Source organism: Rhinatrema bivittatum, chromosome 4 (assembly GCF_901001135.1).
Source record: "Rhinatrema bivittatum chromosome 4, aRhiBiv1.1, whole genome shotgun sequence".
Lineage (NCBI taxonomy): Eukaryota > Metazoa > Chordata > Amphibia > Gymnophiona > Rhinatrematidae > Rhinatrema > Rhinatrema bivittatum.
Window position 1 is genome coordinate 346,770,940 of NC_042618.1, and position 13,124 is coordinate 346,784,063.

Below are 13,124 nucleotides of genomic sequence, written 5' to 3' on the forward strand. Positions count from 1 at the left end.
TGCCACCTCTTTTTTTTTTCTGCTAGTAATGCTTCTCCCTATGCACCTCAGCAGCCCCCTGGCCCTGACCACTGTCTTATCACTCTGTTTTGCTACCTTGAGCTCATCAGGCATTGTTACCCCGAGATCTCATGACTGACGCACATCAGCTTCTTGCCCCCATGGTGTACTACTTCCTCAAATTTCTTCCGCCCAAATGATTGACCGTCCTGTTTTGCAGTCAGTCTTAACTTCAAATATTAGACCACTCGTTAAGCATTCTTAGACTGATTGCATCTCATTCTTCCTTCTCATTCCCATCCGGCTAACTAGCAGCAAATGCCAGATAAGTACTGACTTATCCAGCTAGCTGGCAGTGACTTGCCACACCAAATAGCCAGACAATTCAGTACTTGTCTGGGGAAGTGGCGCAGCTGCCACCACTTACCCACTGTTTTGGACTTTTTTTCACTTGTTTTCCCCCAATTTTTAAGGGTTTTAAGTGCAAGCGCAGTAGTACTGGAAACTTAACTTCAGCTGTGACCTAGGGATTAAGTTCCCCCGCGCAAAGAAATGTGCACTGGCTAAATGCAGTCTCTCTCTGCATTGGGGAATACTGCTTAATGCCCGAATTTGCATGAGATTTCCATGTGAGGGCTCTAAGCAATACTCCCATTTAGGAATGCACATTTTCTGCAGGCAAAACTCCTTGCTGCATCGGCAGTAAGTTTTGCACACAGAAAAATGTGCGTTCAACTGAACGCACCTTTCTGCATCGGCTGGTTAGAGTTTCAGGGACGGTATAATTACAGTTATTTTCTTACATAAAATGCTGTTTTCTGTATTTAATTTTTTGTGTGGACATGTTTTACTGTTATTTGAATTTCATATTTATGTATAGTTATTGAACAAAATAAAGGAAACCAGGAATAAGACAAAGGAAGCAACTGATTTAGGAAACAGGAAAGCTTTTTTTTGTTTTTTTTTGAGTAACCCCTACCATGACTGCCTTAAAAAAGAAAGAAGAGTTGATAATGAAGCTGGGTTTATTTTTGGTGCCACAGCTTCAGCAATGTATTATGCAAGACATCAGAAACCTGAGAGGTTCTCGGCTTTTAGCTCTATTATAAAGGCTGCCTGATCATCATCCTAGTTGCCAACTGAGACAACTACTTATTTCTATAGTGCTACTGGATCTAGGCCAGGGATGGCGAACTCCAGTGCTGGAGTGCCACAAACAGACCATGGTTTCAGGATATCTACAATGAATACGCATGAGAACGTTTAGAATACAGTGCCACTATTGAATGCAAGTCTATCTTATGCATATTCATTGTGGCCATCCTGAAAACCTGGTCTGTTTGTGGCACTCGAGCACTGGAGTTCACCATCGCTGGTCCTAGGCAATACTGTTCTTAGGCTCCCTTCTCTTAGCAACAGTTATTAATACATCAAAAATAAGCATACAACTCCTGCACTCAGCAACAAATTAACATTAAAAAAAAACTGCGCTCCCACTGTTATTCCTGGCTCGAATTAACTGGCATCTTTGCCATTTCTTGCGGAAATTGCATAAAAAGTGCTTCGTAGCTGCAGATACGAAGGTAGTACTAGCTAGGGTCGCTAACTCACCCAGCTAAACCCCGGCAGGTCAAGTCAGTCCTGCTTTCGTCCCATTCATTGCGTACTCGGAGTCATATTTCTGATTTCCCAAAGCAATGCACGAGGATTACATTTCCCTGTGAGCAATAGGATAAGCAAAAAAAAACCAGGACTGAATCCGTCTACTTGGAACCAGCAGCGAACAGAAGATGAGACGAGTAGTGCAACCTTAGAGCGGATAAATGTGACCTATAGATATGTTTAAGTAATAGCAGCGGCTGGCTCTAAAACTCGGGCGCGACCTACTAGCAAAAGCCCAACCCTTTCCCGGCGCCGCATTTCCGTTTCCGTTCCGAGTACTATAAAGGACACGTGCTGCTTCCTTTCTGGTCTCTCGGGTGTAGTCGCTACTACAGCTTGTTCCTAGCTGTTATCTGGACGCTGCGCTGCTGGGCGATTATCGAGCTGGTGGGGGTTGGAGGGTAGTAAGGAAGGGGGGTACTGGTGGCCGCTGGTTCTAGCAATGCGGCGTTCGCGTGCTTTTGTCCCTCGGCGGGAGGGGAGTAAGGAACTGGGTTGAGTCTTTCTTTAGAAATAAGAATTCGTGGCTTTGTCGAACTCTGATTTCTGCGTGCATGAATCTCCCCACGGTGTCTGCCTGCGATCGACTGAAAATGCGATCGGGCCGGGTCGCGGTGATTGACGTTCCATTCAGTACATCTGGAACGTGGTTTTTTTTTTTCTCGTCTGTCAGGGACGTGGCTTTAGCGTACTCAATATGTAGATCAAATTCTATGAAGCCGCCACCTTTCTCCTCCTTTAACCACAAATCTAATTTTGCCAAGGTTAAGGTGCGGCCTGTGACTTTTCAGATGTCCTGGGGCGTGGATTAGTCTGTTCTAATTGCCTGCTCTTCTAAACGTCTATTGGCTTCCTGCCCTTGAAAAAAAGTTCTTAAAATCCTCGTACCCTGTTAATAAACGTTGACTAAGTATAACACTTACCAAAAAATCATAACCAAATGGAGTATAGTTATAATTTCCGTGTAACGTGGTTAGATTAAATAATTTAAATGTTCTGTATCTAATTTTATTTTTTAAATTTTGGCTTTTGTTTTTTGGTTCTAAGTTCTCTCTCTGCCATCGGGCTAGCAAAATGTCAACCGAAGTAGCAGGCAGATTTGGAAATGTTGAAGGCTTAAGTATGTGACGTTTTTCAGTTCTTAACCTCTAAATATCGGTATTCTTGCTTGGTCTTTTTGTTAAGAGACAAGCTATGGAAGAACTGTTTCTCAACTCAGTTCCTTACTTCCCTCTCTCCGACGAACAAAATACGCTTCTTATATAAGCAAACTTTCTAATGGGGTTTAGTACTCATTTTGGCTGCCTAATTATTTAAACAAAAATTAGGTATAGCTACAATCTCTCCCTTTGTTCAGCAATTTACCCCTACTTTTGTGTTTTTTTTTTTTTTGTTTTTTTAGTGCATTCTCTTGCAGTTTCTATATGGCAGCTAAAGCTCAACTTTGAATTGCTCTGTGTAGCTTTGTGGTGGAATTGTGGAATTATGTAAAAGCTGCTATGTGATAATGTAGTATCATATAAGGAAAAAGTAGTACTTAGTATCTATTTTGGAGTCAACTGTAGCAGATGTAGGAGTTAATCCAGTTTTTTGGTATCCTCCATCCATGTTAGGAAGAATTAAGTATATAATGTTTTCTAGTCATCTCTAACAAAACTAGTTTGTAGATAATTTGTGGTGACCTTTCCTAAGGAATGTGACTAGCTTACTAAATTCAGTTCTGTGCCAACGATTTGACCACTGATAAGCTAAAAATAATTGTGAAGTTGGTACTTCCATTTTCTAATGGCTCTTACACCATCATTTGTAGTAAACATAGATAACTTATTTAAACTGACTTCATGAATGAGCTGAAAGTTCTCTACTAGCTTGTGACCATTTCATGTCATTATTGCAGACCAATGGCTGCCAATAAGGAACGGACTTTCATTGCCGTCAAACCTGATGGTGTCCAGAGGGGTCTTACTGGAGAGATTATCAAACGGTTTGAGCAGAAGGGTTGCCAGCTTGTTGCAATGAAACTTACAAAGGTATATATCTTGGTTTCATCTACCTGATAAGATGCCAGTTCCCCCCCCCCCCCCCCCTTTATGATATGCATCAACCTTGTGCAGGGTACTTTAAAGGAACAGAGGCTCTTATATTTGAGAAATAATCAGGCCTATCCTGTAAAGTGCAGCCGCGTTTACCCTGCTCCTAAGCCGCTTTTAACTCACGTTCCGGCCGCGTTAGCCCTTCCTGCGATCCCGAATCCCCTTTAACCTACTCCTACCGCGTCCTAAATTCCCCGGGTAACCCCTTCCGCCCGCGGCATGTATATTGCATGCAAACGAGCGAATTAGCTCGATATTGCATGCAAACGAGCCAATTAGCTATTCCCCTAGCATCCCGTAACCCGCGCCCCGACTAACGCTACCTTTCCCTGCCGTTTTGTCGCGCGTTTAACCTGCAAACTTGCCGCCTACCCTGACCCAGGCGGTAGAGGCATGGGTAAGGGTAGGTGGCAAGCTTTCCTCCAGCCCCTGCTCACCTGCCCCGGCCGCGATCATGGGTGCCGGTCTCAGTGGCAGCCCCAGTCCTCTCCCCTCCTCCCGAAGCCAGCTTTTTTTTTTTGGCTTCGGGAGGAGGGGAGAGGACTGGGGCTGCCATGGAGACCGCTTTCCCCCGTGCAAGTAAGTTGCTTCGCCACTGTCATCTCTTCTCCCCCCCTCCCGGAGCAGGGCGCGAAAAGCAGCCTTGCTCCGGGAGGGGGGGAGAGAGATGACAGCGGCGAAGCTTTCCCCCAGCCCGGACGCCGGCAAAAAACTTACTTTTTTGCAGCCAGCCATGAGCACGAACACGATCTGGCCTGCCTTAGCTCCTCCCGACAAGATGGCCGCCTGCACGGGGAAAGCGTGCAATTGGCCGCTGAAGACGTGACGTCACGTCACGTCATCATGTCTTGAGCGGCCAATTGCACGCTTTCCCCGTGCAGGCGGCCATCTTGTCGGGAGGAGCTAAGGCAGGCCAGATCGTGTTCGTGCTCATGGCTGGCTGCAAAAAAGTAAGTTTTTTGCCGGCGTCCGGGCTGGGGGAAAGCTTCACCGTTGCTAGTGTCCCCCCTGCTCCGAGAGGAGGGGGGACACTGAAAAGTCGTTTCGCCGCTGTCTTCGCCGTTGCTTCGCCGCTGTCAGTGTCCCCCTTCCTCTCGGAGCAAGGCGGCTTTTCTGCCCTGCTCCGAGAGGAGGGGGGACACTGAAAAGTCGTTTCGCCGCTGTCTTCGCCGCTGTCAGTGTCCCTCCTCCTCCCGGAGCAAGGCGGCTTTTTGCGCCCTGCTCAGAGAGGAGGGGGGACACTGACAAGTCGTTTCGCCGTTGTTTCTGCGCTGTCACCGCCGTTGCTTCCTGGTATCTGTCATTTCAAATGACATTTGAAATGACAGATACCAGCGTGGCGTGAAGCCTTAGGCCCGAGCACCCAGGATCCTGTATAGGCGCTCTATCCAGTATCCTGGGTTGCGCGGGACTAAGGCTTTTCGGACGTGGCTTACATTTACATATAATTAGGCTTCAGGATCGAGCGGTAGGTGAGCTGCACTGTGCGGGCGGTAACCGCGGGTGCCGTAGGCACTAACGCAGCTCTTCCTACCGCTCGGTACTGGATCACCCTGACTGTAACTTCCAATTTTTTTTTAAACTGGAAAAAAGAGAATTTAGGATAACTTGGTAAGATCAGTTTCTTTGCACTGCCAATCTGGATTGGATTCTTAGCTCAGGTCCTCTGATCCTCAGGTGGGATGGGTTCTGATATATGTGTGGGGTGGGGGGATTCTTGAGTGGTTGTGAGTGAAGGCTCATGATGCCAGATTCTAGCCCATGTTCTGACTGAGCTAGAAGCCTGAAGGAGCAGAAAGAAATAGCTGGGTCAAAAAAATGACAAACTTAAAAAAAATAAATAAATAATGGGGGGGGGGGGGGTTCAGTAGACATGTCTCTGGTGCTGTGCTCTAATTTGTTTTTGGCTTACAGACATAGTTCTGCATTGATACATTTTGGTCTAATGTGAAGAGGCAGGATACTCTGGAACATTAGAAAAAACCCGCCAGTCCCTGTATTGCTCAAACTAACCACGGTCCAAATTAAAAAAAAAATGGCAAGGAAGGAAAATATTATTTTTTTTGGCAGGAGATAGTGCTATTGTAACTGGCTCCAATTGCCAGTGTTTTCCCTTTGGGCAGGAAGGATGAAGCTACCTATTGCTAAACTTAATATGTTGGCTGTTTTTTTTTTGTTTTTTCTATTAGCAAATAGAAAACACATCACAGGACAACTGGCGATCACTTCCTAGTATCCTGCTAAACAGAGGATGCCTTGCTATACTTAAAGAAATGGCAACATTATCATTAGACTGAAAATACTTCCATTTAAACTCAATCTTACCCATGCAAATGACTTAAAATTAATTTTCAGTTTATCAATCAACATACTTGCACTACCCAGCTTCTCTGTTTAAAGAGCAATAAAGGATATCTTTCAGGATTGATAGCAATGCATCATTAGCTTTATTAAGGGATATTCTCACCAAAAAGCTCTTTCTGTACAGGCCTCTGAAGAACTTCTGCAACAACATTACATTGACCTGAAGGACAGGCCATTCTTCTCTGGTTTGGTTCAGTACATGGGCTCTGGGCCTGTTGTTGCTATGGTAAGTCAGTGGAAAGGAAACAATACCACCAGCAATTTATGCTTTATTGTTAAACCACATTGAATATGTTTTTGTTTTCCTGCAGAAACTGTCACTCTGCACTGGATCTGGTGGTTTGGTATTTCAGGACTACAGAAAATATATTTGACCACATGCACAATGTTATAAGATCTGACGTTATGGGTTTTTACCTAGCTCCTGGGTGGTATATTATAGGGGAGAATTTTTCTCTGGAACTCTTGATACATTTTTATATGCACCATAACTTCAGTCATACCGTCCATTTGCTCTTTTTGCTGTCCACTGGTGGCAGCATAGCACCTGATGCAAAAAATATCCCAGCACATTATGGCAGGGTGGCTAACTTCAGTCCTTGAGAGCCACAAACAGACTAATTTACAGGATATCCCCAATAAGTATGTGAATGAGACTTGCACGCACTACCTTAATTGTATGTATATTCATTCAGGATGTCCTGAACCTGGTTTCTCTGTGGCTCTTGTGAACTGGAGTGGGCCACCCCTGCATTAGAGGAATCCTTTCAGCAGTCTCAAGACACTTTGATCCATTCTAGTTTGAAAGGTGCTTATCTCCTTGCAATACCAGCTTTACTGGCATCAGATTGGTTCTTTCCTCCCTGATGGACAGGAACAAACCCCCAAATCTATTAAACTCTTTGCATAGTTTTTCCTTAAAATGCAGCATTTTGTTACTATGGCTTTTTATGCTAACTCACTTGGGCCAGCATGAACCAGATCCATTTGGAAATGACTTGCTCTTCTCATCTTTGCTTTAGTGAGTAACTTTGCCAAGGGGACAAGACAAGGCCTCTGCTGAATGTTGACCTGTTAACTTCATGACTCAGTAGTTTGTTTTTTCTCTCCTTGTAGGTTTGGGAAGGTCTTAATATGGTCAAGACAGGAAGAGTGATGCTGGGAGAAACAAACCCTGCAGATTCCAAGCCTGGTACTATCCGTGGTGACCTGTGCATTCAGGTTGGCAGGTATGCAGTTATTTCTCCCCCTCCTTTTTCTATAGATGTTGAATTGCTGGCATGCTGCCTTGTGTGATGGGCTCGCAGGTCTGGGCACAAAATATGTTTGAACTAAGTCCTCTGTGCTGCAGAATCTGCATGAGCCGTAGGGCCTGGTCAACAGGTGTCTTAAGTATTTTCAGACAAGACTGCAGCTCATACAAGTTGTAAACTGTAAGTGAAACTTTTATTGCAGCTAGCACTTAGTGTGCAAGAGGCATGAAAGTGAACCTGTTTTACCTTTTATGTCCCTTACGTGCAAAAAAATAAAGGTAGCTGGATAGATGAAATAGTTCATACTCCTTACTAAAGCTTATTAGAAGTGCCTGTAAAGTAGCTATTCTGTAATTGTAGTGGCAAAATTTGAGACTAACCCTAATATCTAATACATACACAGATATAAGATGTTGGCTTTGTAAACTGTATAATGTAAACATTTTAATGTTAGTGACAACTGGAAACTTTTAGCATGAAATCCAGATTGCCTGTGTGACTTTAGAGCACACCTGCTGATATTGCTGATTTAACTTTAGTTGCTTAGTTACAATATGCAGGAGATTTTTAATACAAAGCTCAAGGTATTTTTGACACAAACTACAGTGAACAAGATTATCATTTATGATAACCTGGACATTTTTAATCCAGTTTTGGGTTGCAGTAATATAAAACTAACGTTAAGATTGGATTTGAGAGAGGCCGGCAATATAACTTAAATGTGTTTGGTTTTTTTATAATTCTTGTTCATCAGGACACATACAATGGAACTCTGCTTTTAGTATTTATTTGATTATATATTTAGCTAAATAAAATTCACAGTTTAGTAAGTAAACAGCTAAACCATCCCCTTCATAAAGCTCCTCTACCTCATACAACTAGTGTAGTTAATAGAAACCAATCCCATAAGTGCTTTCTTTGTTACCCAATAAAGTATATCTTTTAAATGATTTGCCCTAAGGCTACACTAGTGTAAAGGTAGGGAAAATCCTGCAACAGTAAAGCAATGTATAAATTTGTAGAGGTATTGCAAATTAAGATGAGACTGCGTGGGTCCAATGTGAAGGCAGGCCAAAGCCTTGCTGCCGTTTCAGAAGTTAATTTACATGTGTTCTCTCATTCTAGGAACATCATTCATGGAAGTGACTCTGTGGAAAGTGCTGAGAAGGAGATCAAACTCTGGTTTAAACCTGAGGAACTGGTTAACTATACAAGCTGTGCTTCTGATTGGATCTATGAATAAATCATCGTCTCCCCAATCTTGAAACTTTAAGTTATGTGCCTGGGAACAAGTCTGTCATACTGTCAGTTGATTACAAATAAGCTATCAAACAGTTCATGTTTTGGTATTCGCTATAAACTGTCCACTCAGTGTTACGGCAAGCTGTCAGCCTTAATAAAGATGATTGGAATTACTCTTTTGTGTATAGGTAAGACTGAACAGATGCTTGATCACATTTGTATAGTGGCCAGTACTGCAGTCCTTTCAGAGGGGGTGAAATGTATATCAAGTTTATATAGTAACTTTTAAAAGCATTTTCCTAACATATAGCCAGATGGAGTCAGGACTAGTGGGTTATGTGCTCTTCTGCTAGCAGATGGGAGACTGAGTCAGATTTCAAAGCTGATGTCACTCTATATATACCCCTGCAGTAACCTCAGCTCTTCAGTATCTGTCTCCTAGAAGATACAGACACTATCCCACACACTAGAATTGTGTTAAAAGTTAAAAATAATTTATTTTAAAGAAGATCAAGCCCCACTCTCCTGAGATGATACCTAAGGGTCCCTCCCCCAGTTGAGAATTCCTGAGGTGATTTCCGATATCCCTCAGGGGTGTGCCTTGGTCCCGTAGCCGGCATGAACTTAGCCCCCAGCGTGGCTGAAAGGCCATGGGTGCACAACAGAGCGTGGCGGTGAAGGTAAAACCCTCTCCCCCTGCAGCTGGAGACTGTCCCAGCACTCGATCGGTAAGCACAGAGACCAGATAAGCAGAAAACTTTAAATTCAGGTCTCCAAGGCTCAGATTGCTGTACAGATTGTTTCTTTCCAGCAAGGTAAAAGGGAGCACTGATTGGGTTGAGCAGCCCCAGCTGGGCTAAACCCCGATCCAATGCAGGGGTCTACATGGAGATCCTGGGGGTACCATCTTACACACAGGGGCCATTAGTGGCATCTTCCCTTGACTGGCGGGGCAAGCCAGGTGGCCGATGTCCAATACAGACATGCACAACTACACGGACAGCCGTGTTTACAACTAAAGGTGCATATTGAAGCTAGTGGCAATGGCACCAGCACCCAAGAAGGCACTCTTTGCACAACCTGAACTGGAGTCCTACCTGTCTCAGCATTGGGAGGAAACCCAGGGGAACCAAAGCCTGGTCCCTCACTGTCTGGGACTTTATCAGGATGGGTCTGGAACTACTAGACCATAGCTCCCCTGATCTATGCATCTCTGAGATGGCTTTTCCACAAGAGGGCACCTCCAGGGCTCCTACTCAGATTCCCCCTGGGATTAACATTAACATTGATGACCAATGCATGCCCCAAGTATGGGGCTATCTTCAAGTCCTTAGCATCATACAATCAACCCTGGAGGTTGTCCTGTGGGCAAGGGCCCACATGTGACTGCTCCAGTGCTCCTTACTGTTATGAGGGAACCTACTGTTCCAGGACTACTCAATTTGCCTCCAACTACAAGCAGAGGTAAGTTCTTAGCTTCAGTGGTGACTACAGGAAGAACACCTAAGCAGAGGAGTGAGCCTATCCCCACTGAACTGGATCTTGCTCACTACAGATGTGAGCCTGGGAGGGTGAGGAGCCCACTGTCAAACTGATGGCCCAGGGACCATGGGCAAGGAAGAGGCAGGATGGAACATAAACCACCTGGAAGCATGAGCAGTCAGACTAGCATGCCTGCAATTCAGCCAAGTAACTGTTTAGGCAATGTGAAATGCCTGGTAAAAAGCAAAGTTTTAACTGCCTTAAACTTTGCAAAATTAGCTTCAACATGAAACAGTAAAATTCCACAATAATGGTGCCCAATAGCTACAACAAGAATCTAATTGATTCAAGATGAATCACAGATGGCAGGGGAAGAGCTCAGTAACCCACAATCCAGTGGGAGCACTGAGAGGAGAGGATCGCCTTGCTGGTGGCTGAAAAAAATCAGTAAGTACTGCTAGGGCAAATTTTTACAATTTAAAAGTATTAGGGAGAAGTAAAACTATTTGGGTATATTATTTAATGTTTGTGTGTCTATATTGAATAGCTAGTCAGAGAGCAGGCAGAAAAAGGTTTGTGTGTTTTGTATTAAATAGGTAGAAAGACAAGCAAAAACCTGTGTTTTGTATTAAATAGGCAGGCAAAAAACTGATGTTTGTGTGTTTTGTATTAAATAGATAATTAGAAATGTAGGCAAAAAATAGAAGTTTTTGTGTTTATACTTCCCAACCCAGTCACCCCTAGTTCATCCTTTAATTTATAGGCAGGTGACATTTTCACACTAAAAAAAAAAGAAAAAATAATCAGCCTTTTAACTTAAATTCAGAAATTCTCCACATTTTATCAAGTTTAATCATTCCCCTGTAGATCACTACCAGATATATTGTGAAAACACTAATACATTTAAAGGACCCTATTTGTATGCAGTCCTACTCCCATAGCAACCTAAAACTTAACTAGGAACTGAACAACTTTAAAATAAAGGCAGCAGCAAGAGGGGAGCCTTCCAGTCTTCTGCATCAAGTGTCACGTCACTTTTTACCCGCTGCTAAAAAACTATGTGTGCATCCAATGCAAGGAGTTCCTGTCTCTCAGAGAACGATTCTGATCCCTGGAAGCTAGAGTGGCAGAGCTGGAGGAGCTGAGGCAGATAGGAATATAGATGAGACCTTCAGGGACAGCGTAGCCAAGTCCCAACTCCAGTCTGGCAGTCCTGGTGCTGCCTTGGAGGAGGAAAGTCTCATGATTGGAGAGCATCAACCTGGTGCAGCAGAAAATGAGCCTGTAGCAAGGACCTGCTCTCCAGGTGGTGCATTGTCTTCTCGCACTGAGGATGTCTCCCAGGGCTACTGCCCAGGAGGGAAGGGTTAGGTTGGTCATCTGATTATTAGGAATGTAGACAGCTGGGTGGCTGGTGGGCGTGAGGATTACCTAGTAAAATTCCTACCTGGTGCGAAGGTGGCAGACTTCACGCATCACCTAGATAGGATTATAGACAATGTTGGGGAGGAGCCAGCTATCATAGTATATGTGGGCACCAATGACATAGGAAAATGCCGGAGGGAGGTTCTGGAAGCCAGATTTAGGCTCTTAGGTAGAAAACTGAAATCCAGAACCTCCAGGGTAGCATTCTCTGAAATGCTCCCTGTTCCACGCGCAGGTCCCCAGAGGCAGGTGGAGCTCCAGAGTCTCAATGCGTGGATGAGACAATGGTGCAAGGAAAAGGGATTCAGTTTTGTAAGGAACTGGGGAGCTTTCTGGGGAAGGGGGGGGGAGTCTTTTCTGAAGGGATGGACTCCTTAACCAGAGTGGAACCAGACAGCTGGCGCTAACCTTTAAAAAGGAGATAGAGCAGCTTTTAAACTAAATCAAAGGAGAAAGCTGACAGTTGCTCAGTGGCGCATAGTTCAGAAGGAGGTATCTTCGACGGATACTAATTAATCATTAGAATTAGGGCATCACAACAGAGAGGTTCCAATAATAAGAAAAGTAGTCCAGGTGCCTATAATTAAAAACACACCTGAGCTAAAAGATTCCAATTGATTCCTGTCAACTGAAAAGCAGAATATAAATACAAACAAAAAACACACTTTGAAATGTTTGTATGCTAATGCCAGGAGTCTAAGAAGTAAGATGGTAGAATTAAAGTGTATATCAGTGAATGATGACATAGATTTAACTGGTATCTTAGAGAAATGGTGGAAAGAGGATAAACAATGGGATAGTGCTAAACCACAGTACAAATTATATCGCAATAACAGAGAGGAGCATCTTGGTAGCATGGTGGCGCTTTATGTCCGGGATGGCATAGAGTCCAACAGGATAAAGATCCTGCATGAGACTAAATGAACAATCAAATATTTAAGGGTAGAAATCCCTTGCGGGGGAAGAGCATAGTGATAAGAGTATACTACCATCCACCTGGCCAAGATGGTGAGATGGACAGTGAAATGCTAAGATAAATTTGGGAAGCTAACCAAAATGGTAGTGCAGTAATAATGGGAGATTTCAATTAGCCCAGTATTGACTGGTTAAGTGAAACAACAGGAAATATTAGAGAGAGAAATTTCCTGGATGTAATAAATGACTGTTTTATGGAGCAATTGGTTCAGGAACCGACAAGAGAAGGAGCAATTTTAGATCTAATTCATAGTGGAGCACAGATTTGGTGAGAGAGGTAACAGTGGTGGGGCCATTTGGTAACAGTGATCATATGAGCAAATTTGAATTAATGACTGAAAGGGGGACAGTAAGTAAATCCATGACTGTAGCACTACACTTTCAAAGGAAAACTTTGATAAAATGAGAAAAATAGTTTAAAAAAAATTAAAAGATGCAGCCACAAAGGTAAAAAGTGTGCAACAGGTTTGGTCATTGTTAAAAAATACCATTCTAGAAGCGCAATCCATATGTATTCCTCATATTAAGGAAGGTCAAGCGAATGCGATTGATCATGAGAGGTCTTGAATGAGTAGATGTGAATTGGTTATTTATACTTTCGAATAATAGGACTAGGGGGCATTCCATG

The 13,124-nt window shown here is 43.6% G+C and overlaps 1 protein-coding gene across 3 annotated transcripts; it reads left to right on the forward strand.

The window, feature by feature from the left end:
- The first annotated feature begins 1,886 nt into the window (after window positions 1-1,886).
- LOC115090950 (nucleoside diphosphate kinase B-like) lies at window positions 1,887-8,788 on the forward strand. Of its 3 annotated transcripts, none has more exons than XM_029600659.1 (5): window positions 1,887-2,034; window positions 3,560-3,692; window positions 6,244-6,345; window positions 7,236-7,348; window positions 8,498-8,788. In XM_029600659.1, exons 2-5 carry the CDS (start codon window positions 3,564-3,566, stop codon window positions 8,613-8,615), a joined length of 462 nt encoding a protein of 153 aa, XP_029456519.1. In that variant the 5' UTR covers window positions 1,887-2,034; window positions 3,560-3,563; the 3' UTR covers window positions 8,616-8,788. The 3 variants fall into 3 exon arrangements, with proteins under 3 accessions (XP_029456519.1, XP_029456520.1, XP_029456521.1); XM_029600660.1 differs by having other exon boundaries at window positions 1,909-2,049; XM_029600661.1 differs by having other exon boundaries at window positions 1,962-2,063.
- The last annotated feature ends 4,336 nt before the right edge of the window (window positions 8,789-13,124 follow it).

What these genes read in the sequence shown, in the direction of transcription:
- LOC115090950 (XM_029600659.1), top strand. Translation starts at nt 3,564, where the DNA reads ATGGCTGCCAATAAGGAACGGACTTTCATTGCCGTCAAACCTGATGGT. An exon ending in CTGGGCCTGTTGTTGCTATG is followed by an intron (nt 6,346 to 7,235) that starts GTAAGTCAGTGG and finishes CTCTCCTTGTAG; the next exon opens with GTTTGGGAAGGTCTTAATAT. An exon ending in CTGTGCATTCAGGTTGGCAG is followed by an intron (nt 7,349 to 8,497) that starts GTATGCAGTTAT and finishes CTCTCATTCTAG; the next exon opens with GAACATCATTCATGGAAGTG.